This window comes from Zootermopsis nevadensis, unplaced genomic scaffold, assembly GCF_977971745.1.
Source record: "Zootermopsis nevadensis isolate Lab colony 2312 unplaced genomic scaffold, Znev_1.0 Znev_ptg000008l, whole genome shotgun sequence".
In the NCBI taxonomy this organism is placed as follows: Eukaryota; Metazoa; Arthropoda; class Insecta; order Blattodea; family Termopsidae; genus Zootermopsis; species Zootermopsis nevadensis.
The window spans coordinates 7652426-7672233 of record NW_028259140.1 but is presented as its reverse complement, the minus strand read 5'-3'; the positions used below and the strand labels follow the sequence as shown (position 1 = coordinate 7672233).

Sequence of the window (19808 nt, the reverse complement as noted above, 5' to 3'; positions counted from 1 at the left end):
AGAGGCCCTTGCTGCCTCCATCATCTGGGTCAAAGTACACGGCGCTATAACATAGAAGGCAGCCATCTTCATATTCGAAGCCACATCCCCGAAAATGATACGTACCCTAGCCCTCTGGATGGTGCCTCCTTCTTCCGCCGCTGCAACTCCGCCATGTAGGCCGACATACGCTCGTTGGAGGTAAGGAGGTTCTTGGCCGCCTCCAAGGTTTGCGTCTGGTGACGACAGGCGGCCAGCAGTTTGGTCGTACCCTCGCGCATCTTGATTTCCAGGTCAATTTTCTGCTCCAGATCATATTCCTGCAATAAACGGTTTCCATTACACATATATTAACTACCTATATGAAACAGAATCCTCCCTGTGAAGCTAATTGTCGCTCAGCTGGTCACATTTTATGAAACCAGAAAGTTCTCTACAACAGGTCGCCATCAGACCCTATCCAGAGCAAAATGAATTCTGTACACTCCTCGCGTGCTCTTTCTCTAATATCCATTTTGCAATTGTTTGGACCGCAAGGTTCTGTTCCCCGAAGTTACGAGAAAGGAAATAGAGTCAGATTCTCAGGACGATCAACAGATCACATGCTCTGAGTATGATTGAAACCCGCGATCTCAATGTTCAACTAGTTTCAGACCTGAAGCGACCAGCATCGATACCGTGGCACCATAATTATGTCGGAATTAACAACACATCTGTATCACTTCTTCAATTAATAGTTGGCAGACACTCTTATTACAAATTAATCATCACCCAAAGGTCGCAAATTATGAAGTACACGTCATGATATTATGAACTAGCAGACGATAAAGCAGTTCGTTAACATGGTCTTGTCCTTGCTAATGTCAAGTTCACAGTGACTCTATGTTAGGAATGCCCCGTCCTGACAGATTTAAAGCGACGCAAAATAGTATATTTACAAACAAATAACCTACAAGGTTGTACTATTAACGAATTGTAGTAGAACTTGATATTCGACATAGTGACCATCAGAGGCTGACACTGGACTCGACCCTGAGCCAAAACATATTTATTACTAAATCTTCAAAAATCAATTTTAATAGCATCACCGTTTCTCCCCAGACTTCTAATTGGCCACCCTCCAATATATTTTCCCGCCAAACTTCACACACTTTTTAGTCGATTTTACGGCCTACACGTCCGGCACTTCCCAACAGATTATCCTGACATTCCTTAAATGAGACTTGTTCAGTGGAGCCCTAATGTTCACAACCGCCTTCACAACAGCCCGCATGTCCGAACAACTGTAACATTTCATAGCATGCTAGTTCAATTATTAACGGGACATCATGTCTGTGAGTGTAGAATGATGTGATTGTTAACGAATAATGTATTATAAAGGAATCGCAAGGAAGCTGTTAACCTGGAACATAGCAAATACGAATTAAAACTATTAATCATTTGACCGCGACAACGAATAAAACACAACACCGCGTTAAATGCAGATCTAAGATGACACAGGGATTTTGGTACATTACCTCTGAACTGGCCGTCATCACAAAGCAGCCGTTCTTCTGTTCCTTTGCAAACAATGAATGAAGATGAATAAGAATGCGGTTTGACTACAGAAACTTCAAATCCTCAGTGATACGTCAGTCTAAAACAGACATTTTAGGCCTTGACATTGACACTTATTGAGTCTCCTGGTGCTTACAAACCGAAGAGTCGAACGCGCCTCCCTGGTCTAAATGTCCGGTTTCGGCTTACACTCTATCCAATCTACAAATTCTATTTCTTACATTTCCTATTTCTATCTACAGACTACATCCGCTCGCACCCAACCTTTCCAGTCCACCAATTTGTGTCTTTCGCTCTTATTAACTAATCTTCCCATTCCTCTTTGTACTTTTTTAAAAAATATAGTGTAAATATGGACCGACAACAATGGTCAGCTTTTATATGAACTCCTGCGTGCAATGTTATGTTACCTAAGAAACTAATTGCTATGTCATCTGTTTACTCGGCATTGCTGTGTTACATTATTGCCGTCAACAATCCGCTTTCGTTATTGCGGAAAGAGCTGAGCTGTGAATCGGTTATAGAAGAAGTGCATCGTGGACTAGATACTTTTGTGCTGGTAAAAGCGTTTTAGAATATCACAAGTACTTATCTTATACAAGAATTATTACATTGTATTACAGAGACGTATTTACGTCAGATTATCCAGAACCTTTTAATTACAATTTCTGGATCAATATTTGTAAATATTTCTTCTACGAACTCAAATCTCAAAATCTGGCTCCATCTTTCCTCTTTACTGCATATAGGACACATCCCCCGATCAATATTGAAATGCGATGAGAAAAAAATCCAAATGTATGTGACAATCGATTATATGAATTTGAGAAATCGGGATATCGATTTCACTACTTATGAATCCAGATTTTCCACTCATACGAACAAAAAATAAAGCCGCAATGGTATAACTGTTAGGCCACTTCGTTTACTGGAGAATTACTATAACAAAAGCCACAAAAAAATCTAAATCGATAAAGAAAAACAGCGTCGATACGACAAACAGCACAGAAGCAGGCCAACATCAACTCACGGCTTCATATGAGACAGTGGAGAGCCTTGTTGTGGCGGTACAGTGCACTCAAAGGGGCGGCGAAACAAAAACAGCGACCAGTGATGCCAACACCCTTCCCAGACGAATGAAACGGCCTATATTCGGTATCCAGACACAGCTAAGCAAGGAAAAGATAAAGTCATCTTTGTGCATTTTGAGCTTACGGCACTGTAGTAATAGTCAAAAAGGACGCTTCAATATTACTAGCTAAACAGTATACTCCAGGGGAGCCAAAGTCATGCATATTTCATGTAATGTCCGCAGGGGTTACAGTTCTTATGAGTCAGCCACTACCGCGGATGGCAAATGGCGGAAACATGCAGGAATGACCAAAGTTAGGAACCGTTGCACATACAAAGAACGTTCAACTACAACAGCTCAGCTGTCGTAAATTATCATTTCGGGGAGAGGAAACCTGAAAATCCATTAACATTTAGTACAGAAATTAAAATATCAAATCTGTTCCTGCCATATCTACTCCTACACCACCAATGTTTACCACCTTAATTTTATCAGAAACAACATTCATTCTCTGTTGTCACGCACATTTCCCTGTGTGTGTGTGTGGGGGGGGGGGGGGCCTTGAACCTTTAACCAAATGCCGAGGTACAGCCTACTTGAAAACCAAAAGCGCTCGTCTTTGGCGCTGTGCATTTTCGGCTTCCAAATGACTGACTGTACGCCTTCATGCATCTCGTACCAGACCTACTATTCGACGTCACTATATAAATTTCATACATTACAATGATCAACTGGCTATCACCACAGCACAATAGTCCCTGAAGTCATAATACTGTTTCCCACCCGGGGCCACAACGTCCGGAGACCGGCTCTGGGACCCACCAGGCCTCATCCAATGGACACCGGGGTTATTTCGTTCGTGGTAAAGCAACCAGGGCGGACGGAATCGGCAGGGAGTGACATGAAAGGCGGAGATGAGAAATACAAAAGATTTTGGTTGGAGAGTCTGCATGGAAGACAGCACTGGGAAGATATAAGCGTAGATGGGAGGACAATATTAAAAAGGGTCTTGAGGAAATCGGGCGGGCAAGGCGGTGTGGACTAGATTCATGTAAAGACGCTAATGAACCTTCGCGTTCCATAAAATGCGGGAATTTCTTGATTAGCAGAGCGACCATCATCTTCTCGAGGCGGAATCTGCTCCATGCTAGTTGGGTCACGAAGAAAGACAGGCAGGCCCACATAAATGCTCAACGGGGTAATAACCACCACCACACGAAAATCGTACACCCGCATCAAAGGCTGATTTCAATGTTCTGAAATATGTCTTCCTATCACAGAGTTACAACTGGCTCTACACTGGGTTTCGACAACGAAGAACAAAATAGAACAGGGCGGATAATAATCGTGTCATTTAGACCTATTACATCACCATGCTCGTCTGGCGGTTTACCAGCAGGGATCCTGTAATTGAGGAAATGGCGCCTGAAACTGCACACCCCCCTTCGCCATTATTATTATCTCGGGCAACGAACTCAAAGCCCGCGAATACGACCACTACAGTTAACAAACAACCTACATTTTATCTGAACAATCAACAGACTGTTTAATGATGCCTACTACGATTTGAAGGTTAAAATATATTTGTTAAAGTTATGCAGTCGTCTGAAACAAGTTTAAAAAGTGTCACGGTTTATTTAACGACCTTGTATCATATTCAGTGACTTCACAATAAAAGAAAACCTGAACAAAAGAGACTAGTTGGGAGAATTTTGTGTGTATGAGAGGATAACATTGCGACGGATCTTGAGGAAACAGGGTATGACAATGCATGCAGTAATCATCTGGCTCACGACAGTGTAAAATGGCGGGTTCTTGTGAAGACGGTAAAAAAATATTTGTGTCCCACAAAAGAGGATGTGACAATTTCGTGATTAGCCTGCTTTCTAAAGCGTGCTGACAAATATTTTAACGCAGTACGTCAATGTAAAGCATTAGCTCATACGTACAGATGGACACAGACATGCCTGAGGTTCATTGCACTCGTCAGCTTTACAAACACGGAGAACCTGCCAATGAAATCAACAATTTGCATACGCCATTCACAACTGAAATATTCTGACAAATGCAATGAGGTATTGTGAAGTATCTATACAGGTCGGAGGCTCGGAACATTAACATAAATTATAAATTCTGAACCTAAAAGGAAGACACACCGAGTCCATTTCTTTTACTGTATTTATAGGCTGGCTAATTATCAAAGCTACAACTGAAATTATATGACCATTTCCACCTTATAACAGACGCCGTCACGAAATGATAATTTGAATTTGACTCATTTTACCATGTCATCAGGAATGTCAAGTAGTGAATGGATAATAACTTTCAATTATGAAGTGATGTTGAAGTGTTCGTGGTCTATTTTATGCAAACAAACAGTTTTTTCCTGTAAGATCAGAGGAAGAACACAAAATGCGAAATCAGGCTAGATTGTCAAGATTCGAACCCGGTATCTACCAAATACGAATATTAGCCACTACACCACAAAGCCACTGCCGGATAATTTCAAAGATCGTGTGTAGCAGAAAATATGTTGCAACATATTAACCAGCCTTTGCACAACATACCGACTTCCAAGAGTTCTTACTTATACAATGTAAACTACTACTACTCCTTCAGCGGGTGATACACATCGTATATCGCTGTTTGTCTTCAAGGAGGGAAGCCTTCTATCCCTTGGCGAGGTACGGGGTGGGGAGGGGGGGTCTTGATTATTTATAAAACAGAGCAAAGTGTCTCTCCTGCGAGCGGTGATGGGATGTGGCATGTGGAGTTCACAAGTTTTCCGGCGACAAGCAAACACAGACTCTTAAGCACCAAGAATCTCAATATTTTAATTACTATTACAGATATTTGCACTTCTGCTTTCTTCCTAACCGAGCAGGTAACACTTTAGATTTGTATTCTGGGTGTTCCCAACTACACATTCAATTACCGAATATTCGAACTTAAAATTTTTCACAGATTTAAAAAAAGCATTCAGTTTAAATATCGAAACAGTACTTAAAATTTTTTATCCATTCACCACCATTCATTACCAGTTTCCAATCTCATTCTATACTACTCACACAGTGTCTTTAATTGCTGTTAAGTAACTCATCAACAGTCCAGAGATAAGTTCTTGCGAATTCTCAGCAATGATGCAGGGGCCATTAAAATTTCGTACAAACCCACGGATATACCGCAGCCGATCTGATAATTAATATTACATTACATGTACAAAACCATTTTACCCTAAGGTTTAACTCCATAGACTCATACTAAAGACAGACATCAGGTCTTCACAACTCGTCGTGGGGAGATGGATGGTTGCCTGCCCCAGCGGATCTAATTCTGGTTATAATGATTTTCATTGTCTTCTGCTGACAGAAGCAATCGGGATATCCAAACAATGACTCTCCCTCAAAATCCCATCTATTTACTCTGTGCTCCACTGCATTCTCCCCTTTATTTGTCACATTTCACTGCTCTAAAGAGTGTCTTTGCCTCAAAGTTTCAGCAAAAAGCAAAGCACAGCGCGGCTTCCATGGGACAAATCAGTTCCAAATCAATAATTTTTTTAACTGTTTGCATGTGCGTGCAGTACCTGCCATTCTAATCAATACAATGGTCCACTTTATATGATACAGTATACATATCTACTGTTGATCAGGATTAAAATCCGCTACACCAACGATGATAGCCGAGTTTTGAACGCTTCTGCGTATCTAATGTCGTGTCCTCGTGAGCCAATCAGCTTCAATCTGTTGCTGTAAGTTCAATCGTGAGCCAGTATTTATAGAACCCGCAAGCCAATTTTCGGGTTCACAAAACACCGTCCTTGGACCCTATTCTGAGCCATACAAAACCAGCATGTATCTTGCGTCGTGCTTATTTAATCCCCACTTCAATACTATCCTCCGAGTCTATTGCCCCAAGTGGTCTCTTACCTTCGGGTTTTCTGAATAAAATGTTGAATTACTTCTAATCCCATTGATGCATGCTATATTCCCTCCCCACCCACCCTCGTTGGTGTCATAATCCTAATAACTGACTAGCTCTACCAAAACACATGAGACAAATGAACCTCAACACCAATGAAACGTTCAGCACAGTAGAACACGTTTGGCAATTGAAATACACATTTCTCTTTTGCCTTAAAACTGACAAACGACAGGCTCGTTAAATATACGATGGCCTTGACTTCTTTATCATATATCCGCCGGTACTGACAAGCCATCCGCGTATAAACGCTGTCAACTGTTCTATATTTGCATAGCGACAGCCACTGTCTCCTCAGCAAATGTGCAAGTTCTGTAGCAGCTAAATTCCAATAATACCACAGTTACAACGCCCCTTGTGTTAAAAGACAATGAACTTCGTGGTGTTCATACGCAAGCAACAAACTAGCTCGCTCTCTGCTCCAATCAGCGACTTCTATGGAACTGCAGACAAAGCCAAAAAACAATGTCCTTATGAAGGAGAGCAGAATTTGTTTTTAATTAAGGGTGATTCTTCGTAGTTCATTTTATTGAAGAGTGTTGGAACTGCAATGACAATGGTTGCTGACTTTTATTGATTTATAGTTAAACAGTTTTATAGCATAATGATGACGACGATAACAGCAATCCAAAAATTCTACCCGTTCTTCAGGTTTAAAATATCCAGTGCTTTCGTAATGGAAATAAAAATAACGAAGAATTTTAATAGGTTTAAAGATCCAGGCACATAATTCTCGTTCTTGACACGCACACATTTAACGGAAATTTTAAAAAAGAAACGTGAAAAGATGAAGAAAATAACAAGGAATATCAAAGAACAAAGAAAAAAGATAACTCTTCTGTTCAGCAACAGTGCATATACGTATATATCTATCGTCTGTGTTTGTATGTGTATAAACCTGTACGAAACGGAAACAGTGTTCAGGTACTGATGACTTACGACGGAAGAAAAAAAAACTCGCATTTTGGCCACGCCCAAGGTGTGCCACCGATATAGAACAGACAGAAAGAATCCACCATTATTATTATTAATTAGTGTATAGAGCGGACTTTTAGTGCAAATGTAAACGGGTCGAATTAATTAAATCACAACATTTATCCTGATTCAGTGAACCATCCCGAAATTCGAAAGTGTCAAGTATCAAGTCACGTCATCTGTCGCGATTTAGCGAACCTACCAGAAAAATACTGAGAGCCATGTTGCAGTCTTCTGGCACATAGATGTACTGGAACCAGCACAGAATTGCGTGTGGAGTGAGATGATCCCAATAAACGACATGGGGGGGGGGGGGGGGTCGCGGCGCCAGAAGTATCGATTATGTCCGACAAGAGTACACTCCTGTTACCAGGTGCACTGGACTCCAACCCCCTGATATCATGCCTTCCATATATTAAGGTCGCGGTTAGATTATCCCGACAGTTTGGGAGAAAACTCCACGCATCATAAATAATTTAGCATATTAGTAGGGTCGATGGTAAGACACTGATTATATGAAATATGCAGATTGATACAACAGTGGCCACGCTTTTAGTAAGGGACAATGTTTCGTTTCTGAACCAAACAGCACCAATTGAAGGAACCAGTTAGGAGACCGACTGGATCTGGGACTCGGTTCCAAACACCCGTCGTTCACTTCCATCAGGCCCGTTCGCCAGTCGATCCTACGTAATCCGTGGGTAAAGTGACTCGTAATGAGAAATCCGATCATGGTAAATGTCCAGCCCTAAGTCGAAGTGAGAAGCAGGCCTGGAGTGGTCAACCTATTGACAGTCACCAACAAACAATCCAGTAGCCTGCCGTTTGATTATGGTGCGACAGTGAAAGGTTTTTGCACAAAGATCAGAGGAACGAGGCAGACGAATGCTGGAGGCCCAGGCCCAGGCCAAGCCATTCGCCGCTCCTCCAACTTGGTGACGTAACCGGCATACTGAATGGGTTCATGACGACCCACGCGTGCTATCCTAGGAGCTACGAGTATTTTACATAGTCCAAACCCGCTGAGTTTAGGTTAACTACACCGTCTCAGCTGCTTGGGACGACAGCCAAAGTCAAATGAGGTGTGATCATGTATGTTGAATATGTAAAGAGATCGTTGACGAAGATCAACAGCAGAGACGGTAAAATCCATACAAGAATAAAATATTTTGTCCCCAAGCTACGTGAATGTACGGTATAAGCCTTCTGTATCGAAATATTTTTAAAAAGTGAGAAAATGTTTACACGATATATAAGTTTAGGTATGTACCCTTTTTGCACAACGATGAACTTTTTAGTTTTCGAGATTAGATACAAATGTATGATCTTCCTATTAACCGCTTGCTTCATAAGTCTGCAAAGCTCATCCTAACAATATCAGGTTAAGAGTACGTTATATATTGCGAATCATCTGTTTTGAAATTTTCTACAACCCTGTTACTTACTCTGTTTTAGTTTCAAATACATCCATTGCCCTGTTCACAAACAAAAAACTACGTCCTTACCTTAGAGACAGAGACTGATTCAAACCCATACGTAAAACAGGTGAGTGCTCTTTGGACTTTGCTTTACGTAAAGACAGGAAAATAAACGATTCTGAACTTCTTGGTAGAAAACATTCCCAGAAGTTAATCTGATCTTTAAGACGACTGTCTTCTGGGTCATGCCTTGCAGCAAGCACCTGCGAAACGTCGGATAAACTTCTACAAGACAACACGGTGCAAATATCCAGAACTCACCGCCGTGAGAATCTCCTTTCTTCGTAAATATAATTTTGATTTGTTACTGCCATTCCCAAATATTTTAATTTTGCCATATTTCCAAAAGATTTCTTAGCTACTTTATATCACGATCCTATTCTGCATATTTTAACAGAGCAAGCTTTAAACATGTTAAAAACATCACTTAGAACTTGATGAACAGATTCAGAGAAACATAAATCCTTCGAAGACGAAGCTCACTGAAACATTAAAATGTTAAGTGCCTATGGTCAAACAATTGCAGTTTCAATTTGGAGCTCGTGTTCCTGTTAACGCGTACTGAATCTGTAACACTATGAGTATATATTACAAATTAGTAGACTTTCCGTTCAACTTTCATTGGATATTACATTATCTGGGTCCATAAATAACCCAAAGTTACTTTAGAGGGATTGTTTCCTGTTACATGCCAGTATCCTGCGTGACAAAACGTCACTATCCAGCGGAAATGGAAGTGGAAAGCCAATAAGATAAGATAAACGCGTTTCATTGCACAAACAGTTGCAAAGCAAAGTACATGGGGGCGAACAGCAAGTACAACCTTTGTTAACATGTATAATTTAGCCCCCTCATCAAGTTGGTAAACAGTTTGTATACTTGTCGCAAGATATCTCCGAGCTCCGTTGACCTTTGCAAATACACATGTTGATGGTCAGCCAGTCGCGATGCAGAGGGTGGGAGGGGAAGAGACAGCGCATAAGGAATCGTATTCCCCTCCCGCCCTTTCCATTTAGTCACCCCTCTTACTGTGGCATCCCAGGTTCCCAGATATTTTGCGTCAAATATAAATATACCTACAACCAACGAATTTCTTGATAATCGCATCTCTGTTCAGACAGGGCAAAGCTAAGTGGCGCATAAAAACAATTTTTAGTTGCGAACGCGACTGAAATGTAGGAATGTTCAGAGTTTAATACAAAGTTGAATTAAAATCTGAGGAGCGCGTAGAAGACGGAGGCACCAGAAGTAAGCATCCCCAGAGGATGAACCCGCGATAAAACTGTATCAACTGTAGGACAATAATCAGATTACAACTGATTAATTTCCTTCCAGGTATCGTCATTTTTATTTCGTATCAGTTCGTCACAACCGAGACAAGCTGTGTACTACACCGGCAGGTAATAAACATTTGCTCATAAATCTGATTTTGCTTTACTTTCATAATACAAAAAGAAAGTCGTTCGTCAAAAGCAGTCGTGTGGACTCCAACCGATAACTTTGCTTTGTTCTTCGCTGGACATGTGAAGCGATTCATCCGACCCGCCAGACCCTTGTGACGTAGGACAACTCTGCCGGAAAAAGCGGATTTATGGACAGGAAGCAGATACACGCAGAGAGGCTACGGGTCGTGTGACTTCCAACACCCCAGTTCATCTAACGAACAAATTAATTTGGTAAACATCCAAAAGGTTCTAAACACTGTGCAATCAAATTTTAGAAATAAACCCAAATATAAAAATCATTCGAGCTGCAACATTCTGACAGACGGAATGACGTGACGAAATTTACCTGGAGGAAATTTAAAAAGTCAGGATTGCTGAATGATGTCGGTATATAAATCAGATATCCTCTGACTGGAACCGGATGTCTGTACAAACAGTTTAGTAACTTGTTCACAAACATCAGCGTTATACGAATTCCTGAAATCATCACAGCCTGCTCCTTGCATCACGTAACGCCGCGAGCAGGTTCCTAGGAGTTGCAGGGTGCGGTCTTGTCCACCCACCACGACGGGATTCCGTACTAACCATGCACCACTTTGCATCTACCACTCCGGAAACAAGTGGTAACTACAAGTACCACTTAATTTAACATTTATTAACTTCATCGTGCTCGCAACGTGTTATTTAGAGGTTCCGCATGATTATCCTACAAAGATTCCTTCAACACTGCTTATTTTTCTGGACTTGCTCTATCTTTTCGTATTCTGAAATGAAACCACTGCGTTTCGGGAGCTGAATACTCCAGTCTTCAAGTGAAAATGCATATTGTGTTGGGTCCCACCGCAGTCCCTGCACCATAAAACCCCTTGGAGTCACAAATATTTAATTTTTCTATAAGCTACTTTCACCAACCGATCTTTGTAATGAAGAAACACTGTGACGATGTTGATCTGCGTACTAACGCCATGCGGACTTGTAGGTATAAAGCAAAGTTTCCTAAGAACATACCGCCTCCATCTTCAGGGCTATTCCGCATCAATGGGCTATTGATCGAGACTTGTCGTCTTCTACAGACCCAACTGGGTACGTACCTTTCACTTGAAGACGGAAGCAGAGCCATCTCTTAAAACGTAGGGCTCTGTAGAACCCATAGTAATGGAAATGGCGGAACTATCCATATGCTATCGCCAGGACTGCAATACAGTTTTCTAAATAAATTTTTGATTGACATTTTTACGGAGTCAGCCCTTGGAAAAGTAGGCTTAATAATATTTTATTCACGTTTAAATATAAATCGAATTGTCGTTTTCAAATGTAAAGCAATGTCCCACAGGTTTACAGCTGAAGAAGACCGAAGAATCGATACAGATTTAATAAAATAAATTCATAATATCGAACTAATATAGAAGTAATTATCGCCCATGTTGGTGTAGATCCAACGACTAAATCTGACCGAAATTCACTACGTGGACTGCAGAAGTACACATACGGACGGACGTTATCTGACCACTTCTCGACAAGCGTGAAAAAACCTAACGTGTCTGAAGAAAATTTATCAATCATGGCTTGTGCGTAATGCAACTCATATTCTACATAACACGAGTAGCGTCGGAAGGTGTGCAGTAGTTCAGGTAGCCTTCAAATGTTTCGCTCCTTACGTATAAACAGACATTACGTCACTGTGATTATGCCACGCTGACGGGTGGTGTGACAAAGTAGCATCTGGTGACGGATTCTTATGCAAATGTTCCAAGAAAAGTCCATTTTGTTGAGAAGAGCAAATTTCTTTTCCCATGTGCGTATCAGAAACCCCTCACATATAACCCGCAGGTCCCGCTACATTCATTACAGACGCGCATTTATAACCTCCAAGAGGCCGTCATTAACGACAGATTCTTTCTTTGGAATAAACTACAGAAATTATCAAATCATTGTCCGCGGTGTAAGGCATCATAAATGCTTCCCGAAGTGAGAATAAAATTGTCCATACTGTCATGATAACACGTTCTTTATGTATGTGAGAAACGTCAGTAAACCGTCCGTTTGCTCCCTAATTTATCAACTATAGGATAACAGAACTGTCAGTTCTGTTATCCTTCGTCAAACACTACAACCAGCTTCCTTTGTGTTATTTTAACATAATGTTAGCATTCAAATCAGTGTAAATGAGGGAAGGTTAATTTTATTTACACATGCAATCTTTTTCTCAGCGTTAGTTTCTCTTGCAGATTTTACTTTTAGGTCGTTTAAATTCAAGAAATACTTTCCCCACTTCGCCACTCTGTTAAGCGGGTAGTATCATCACGTGGTACATCTCGTTTTCACGGAAAATTCTCCGATTCTTACACACGGCGTTAAAAGAAGTGAGATTTCACGAGAAACAAACAAAGATGTATTCTGGAATGTTGTGTTTCGCGCCTCTCATACGTCGGTCAATTTATACGAGACTACACGGCACAGCATCCCAGAAGACAGTGTTCTTCAGGACGGTAAAACCATTACACCTGTAGGAAATGTCATTAGTAAACAAAGATTAAGTTAAAGTTTATGGTGGTCTTCTTACACCATCAACATAAGAAATGAGGTTTCCAAGGAAGTTAAATGTCGATGCTGACCTTAAGAGTTGAAACGCCCTGTAGAATAGGTAGATATCAACGGTGAAAAGAACAGACTGCCTCTATCTTTCAATGCTGAGGTGCGTTTTACCCAGAAGACGAGCATCGATATTTTGACCGCGGCCATAACCTCAAATCACGCAGGGTCTACAGTTTAGAGTTTCATCAAAACGCTGGAGACTGCTCTCTTCAACATCAAGTTATGACGGTTATGGGATCCATTAAGCACAGAGGGTGTTTTCCCAGCGACAAAGACCGTCCTAGTTTCAAGCTGAGAGGACGAGAAAGTTACAGACGGTTGCTTATTTAAAATGAGTAGGTTCTTGGCCATATTCCAGCAGTGCTGTTACTTTAGGCAGGTAAACAACTTACAAAGAGAGCAAACTTGCACTTCAACGTACATTTCCCTTCCCCGAAAACGGAACTTATTCGCCTGTGGTTATGGGGACATTTTCTGCTTGATGGATAACTATACAGTTCGCGAATTCTGAACCCAGCATAAAATCATTGCGATTTAAGTCCTTTGACGTGTACCAACCAACTCCAGAACGTAGAGAAATTTCGTAGATCTCCACAGACAACTATCTCCACATAGCAGAGTCCTTTTATAGTTGAGAACAAATCTTCCCATACAGAATGAGGTTCTCATGGTGGTGATTCTTCCCGTAAATCTTCACACACCTTAGTTCTCGTTTTCCTTTGTGTTTATGTTTTACTATATAGTGACGTAGGCGAAGGAACTAATAACATTACTGAGCGATATGGGACTTTTTCTAGGTGATTTCGCTTTTGATATTTTAAAACCATAGCCCATTCCAAAAAATAACTTATTCTAACGGAACTGTTACTTTAAACCAACATAGAGCAAATTCTTTAGAAACTGGTAGTTGCTCAGCTGCTGTAAAATTCCCTGCCTCTTATGAAATTCGAAGGTTCATCATCACCGTGTCCACAATAGCCCATCATTGCATCCCATGAGCCAGTTTAATCCAGAACACACACTCACTCATTGTTTCTTTACGATCACAGCATCAACTCGTGCGTCGAACTTCATCCATTTTAACTTTCTAGTCTTTCTACCGTATTGCTACTACAAAACGAGACGCTCTGCTGGCCTAAACAACCAACCAGACGATCGTGACCTCTCATTTAAAGGTCCTACAATGACCCTAACAACTGATCCTGACAGCGAGACACAGCTGCCTTCGGATCGGTCCAATGCAATAGTAATAAATCCTTGCCAACAAGTCCCTATGCGCCTTTTTACAACCCACAGAAAAGTAATTAGTATAATGGGTGGCCCTAATGATTTGCAAACTTGTGCAGTATTCAAAAGGCCTTCGATTTAATCCTATCTGCGGTCAATGGCACTGAAATTAAAAAAAAAATTATACAAAATTGCCAGTGTGACAGCCAATAACCTGACGACATTTGAAGAACCGTCTCCCGAAACGTCGTGCACGCCTGTGACAATGGTTAATATAACAGGCGTAGATAAATCAACCCCATTCTACCCCATGTACAAAAATTCCACTATAACTAAATTAATTTCTTGCAGCAAAGTCCTTCTTTAAAATATGACAGTCATTCAGCTGGTCATGAAATTTGCCGTCTGTTATGGATCTCCAATGTTCATTAATTACCGTGTTAATAAAAGAACGGCGCCATATTCAATCTGCCCCAGTTGTACCGGGTCAATAACCTTACACCATATTTCTTTAATATCCATTTTAATCCAGGAGTCTGCACGTCTTACCCAGTTCATCCCCTTTGATCTGATCAAGCTGATCACTGAAGATCAGAAATGTATCCCATTTAACCAATGTCTAAGCCCGGTCTAGAAGTCGGGGCGTGCGGAAATGCAATATACTAAAATATTTCTGCCATTCTAAGTGGTCTGGCAAGTACTGAGGTGCACTGCTAGCCAGACCGAAGTATTCGCCACTGCATTTAATCCTATTTATGGAAGATCCATTTAACACTACGAAGCCATGCTGGGAAGTAACAGTTTATTATAAATATTTCTGCCGGAATAGACAGTCCATTAAAACAAAAACGGGCACTTTTCTCCGTCATGGCTGCGGTTGCAAAATGAAAAATCTCCGCCCCTCCCGTGAATCGAATTCTGGTCATCAAACAAGTAGCATATTCACTATTCTGACAAACCAATTTCGGCTGATATGGGATGGGCCATATTTTTAACGGCGTCTCAATATTATCGATTAATTATACGTACACGTAATTGAGTGTATTTTCAGGCAGGTTAAGGTCAATGACTTTGCGTATTTCTGCGAGCCATGCAGACAAAGATTTGTTCAATATCAGTTGTGAGTGTTACGGTCGAGTTGTGTTACTATCGTTACAGAATTTTCCCCTATTTCACAAGTTCGAATAATTTATTGAACACACTCCACTTTTCGAGGTCAGCAACCATGCAATGCCTTTATCACGTCACTTCAGCCTTGCACCCAACAGGGCAAAGCGAAAGTACATATACTTGCTTCAAACTTATGAACCCAAGGGGAAATCCCACCAGTACGCTCAGCTGGCGAGATCACTAGGATAAATCTTACCCCCCCCCCCAACTTACGTTGCAGAAAGGGGGAAAGAATGAAGGGGCGGAAGGGAAGTTTTCCTACCCTACTGGAGGGGTGAACAAAGTTTAACATATTCTCATCATCTCTACATCTGGATTCTGTACTGATCTGCTATCAGCCCTTTGTGGTGGTAGACTGAACCATGAGACAGGCAGTGATGGTAACAATTCCATCCACAATGAAACAACGGCCTTACTTCATAACTGAGGATTATTTGTAATTTCCTTCCCTTTTAGACGCAAAATTCATCTGTCTCACGGTCAAAAATAAGATTTTGATTGCAAGACCAGAGCAAAACAAATGAATATTAACATGATAGGATGTCAGTGTGAACTGGATTCGACTGTATGGGGGCAGCGACCAGTGTCGGGCTCTTGTGAATACATTACCGAACGAACCTTTGGGTTCCAAATTCGGTGACCACATGAGCGGTTATTAAACATCGTCTTGTGGACTTTACTCCATGGAGGTGGTACAGGCATATGAAACTTTTCTGTTTCTCCATTCATAATTCAAAATCATGCAATCATACAACCATTCAAGGCCAACGAACTTCAGTATTTGATACAGAGTCACAGAGTTGCCAAATAATGGACGAAGCAACTAAAAGCACTTGTATGATCTGGAAATTGAAAATGTTGCACTGTACCAATCCTCCACACCCACCTACGCCATATGCGGGCTGATGTTCCTGAAAGCACAGAGGTGGGTGGACCTTACGCGGAAATGGATATTAGGGTAAATGCTGGAGACCCTCATCAGTCCAAACACAAAAGACAAATAATAACTCTGCCGTGTATTTCCAACACAAAAGCAGCGGATACATTAAACTAAAAATTCTGTTGGAAAAAGTGGGGTGGCAAGTCGCGGATACTTGAAATCTGCGGTTGGTGAGGGACTGCTGTACCCTACAATATGACAACCGTATCTTCTTCCCGTCTCTAAATCGGATTATATGCAGATTCTGTAACTACCGTGCCGTGTTGGGAAGGCATGAAGGTCCACTCATCCTCAACCGTTCTAGAGTCGCTAGAAATATTATGTCACTGTCCTGGTCACGATTTGATGATCCTCCTACCATGGCTCTGTCGAAGTGGCACTGGCCGATAACCACGTGTCTGCCAGGCAGATTGCGAACTTAATTTATTTGCGACCACTGTACCAGCTTGCGACTGCATTCTTCGACGTTTCGGGCTTGAACAAAAAAATGGCGCTTGCTACTTCACACGTGATCAGGGCGAGGGATCATTAAATCGCGACGCTACTTTAAAGCTAGTTCCCATCACATGGTCTTTGTACCCAAATGACATAACTGGTCAGTTTGCCGTAAACTTTAATGAACTACCTTGAGATTGTGCGCTATCTGACGGATGTAGTACAAATCCAAGTCCTGCAGAATCTCGATCTTGCCATAGCTGTCAGCCTCCCCGGGCGACTGCTGTGCGGCGGAGGGGCGACCCTGACGGTTATTGGTGGTCTGGTGGCCATTTGACTTACGATGGTCCCTGAGGCTCAGGGCCGCCAGAGGAGGGAAACACGAGTCCATTACACTACCACGGACAAAACTTCCCCGCTTAGAGGGGAGATATCAATAAAGAACTTAAATTTTTAGCATCATCATAACGATCGTATCGGAATCAAACTAAAAACCATTATGTGTGATACTTATATATTAACAAACATCACTTTGTGTAACCACTACAGTTTACCGTTCAATTCTGCCATAGAATATTTAAATTGCACAAAACACTGCACAAATGATTCAAAGCACTAATGTCAAGAATCCTCTTCAAACCGACTGTATGCAACACACAGAGGGATTCAGACGTTGGATATTTCTCCACACTACAATTCAGTTTTGATACGACTTTCGGTGCGCGGAAAATTCATTTAGATTTTCCATACTCGCAGCTGTACAAGTTTTAGAAATAAATCGTAACCTTAACAGGAAAACAAACTCCATTCAACACAAACCACTTCCCTCAATGCCTAGTTCAGAACTGTGCGTATTGTTCGGCACAAAAGGGTAGCCAAGGGGACTGTTGAGGGGGGGAAGTGGGGAGACGGGTTATTTGACGCAAGCGCGACTGATGGCACAGGGTGGACGTAGAAAACTGGTTATAGAAACACGTGCGCCGGCAAAATAATGCATGAGGTTCTCATTTATCGGCACCCCATGCCGGCGTAGAACACAGCATTTGTGCACTTCTTCGATCACTTATCGTGCTGCAGATTCACGCTTTCGGTCCATCGCTTTCACTTTCATATCAGTTTGTATATATCCATCTCTGAAGAGCTACTTCATCGCAGACAATTCTAGCAGTATTTAGAGAAAGAGATTGTTCACGGAGAAATTTCACTCAAAATTTACAAGACTCAAATGAGCAGTATACAGATATTTAGCAATCGCGGCACAAATTCAAGTACTGTCGTATGATTTATGTTTTAAAAAATAACAGTCCAATCAATAATTAAAGGCGTAAATACGAATATCATTATACTCCCAAAAAAAGGCAATTTGTTATCTTCACACATACGAAACTTCGGACAGGATTCAACTGCTATATCTTATTAATATCATCATTATACTAATACTGTTTTGTACGTTTAATAGTTCTAACTCTGGCACGAAATTTCACACTTAATTTAAATTTTCTTCCACAAACAACACAGGGCTTCTATTACGATATTCTTGGTCGCGCACACAACTTGTGTGAAACACCAACACTCCAGGCAGTCAGCTTAATTCCACGTCCCTTTGTTGATACCGCACAGAAGGATGAGCCTAGAGAAACACAAACGAAGCAACAACCAGCTGCTAGGTGCCGCCTGGAACAACTGCGAGGCCAAGCCAGCGACCAGCGAACAGCCGTGGCGGGCTCGTCGGCAAGCTCAGTCAGCTGCTTCACCATTGTCGATTAGACAGGCTGCGAAACCTTTCATCAGACGTTGTCGCTGTGAAGGGCACTTCGCGCACAATGGCAAATGGGCGCATTGTCCCGTCGTCAAAGCGCGCATTATAGTCTCAAAACTATATAGCAAAATACAGCCACCATCATAGCTCTCTTACTTCTGCGCCATCGCCCTCATATTGGAGACATGAAGAACCTCTGAAACCCTACCAGACTGCACGGCACAACGCTGAAGATAGACATATTCAGACAAGGAATTTTGTGCCTTAATCACAGTTTCGTCACACAACATTCAACATGGCTGTTGCGCCGTGTAGTCTGGTACAACTTTATCGACGTTTCGGAGGTCCTTGCTGCCTCCATCATCAAGGCGATGATCAAACTACACAGTGCAACAACCCAGAAGACAGCCATCTTCAGACTCACCGCCGTGAAAACATCAAATCCTATGAAGTCAACATTCATTGTATTTTCCTGTTACCAGACACGAGTGAATTTAAGCATCACATGGGACTCCATCCCAAAGTTATATAAGGTATTTAAACAACAAACGCGGTTTCCAGGCATATTTATCTCCTTACCATAATGTAAATTAGCAGCTAAAGTGAAGAGCGTCTCTATTTTTAATAGGCCTCCTGAAGCAACTATATATGTGTGGTGTCTTTAGCCTCACGAATAAATCTGGAACAGACTTGCTCCACACATTAACGAACACGTGACTTGTTTCACACATATTTCTGAAGCAAACAGGAGCAGTCGTTTGATACTCCAGACTTCTAGAGCAATACACAGGTCAAAAATATCCAATGGGTTTACCTATTATGGGATAGGTATGATACAGTCACGTATCTGTCAATGTCATTATACTTCAGGACAATATCAACCCGAGGTTTTCATTAATGAAGTCATTTAAAAATTCCAAGGCGAATTAATTTCGCACATAATTCTACCGAAACTTTATGTAACTTAGTGAACATACGTATCGTTTAGGTAGCAGACAAGTCAAGGTCATATCACAGTCACAACAATATAAGTTATGGGGTTTTCCGAATAAAGGAATATAAAAATTTCAAGGTCACTCGTAGGTAATTTTTTCGAAAGCATTTTTCTGCCGATCTGCTCGAATCTGAGTGACCATATTTATGTATGTTTGAGGTCACGCACATATCAGCGTCATGTCATAGTCACGACAAAATC

General features: G+C 41.4%; 1 protein-coding gene across 5 annotated transcripts in view; it reads right to left on the bottom strand.

Moving 5' to 3' along the window:
- The window catches only part of LOC110835576 (rhotekin), a 141453-nt gene that overhangs the window by 9806 nt on the left and 111839 nt on the right, over positions 1–19808 (bottom strand). For 3 of the 5 annotated variants that reach the window (XM_087344962.1, XM_087344961.1, XM_087344963.1), the window contains exon 2: positions 106–299. In XM_087344962.1, the coding sequence (XP_087201088.1) occupies positions 106–299 (194 nt within the window). Of the gene's footprint in view, positions 1–105; positions 300–1496; positions 1534–17044; positions 18553–19808 lie in introns of those variants that run through there. The other 2 variants (XM_022075917.2, XM_022075918.2) reach the window with 2 other exon arrangements.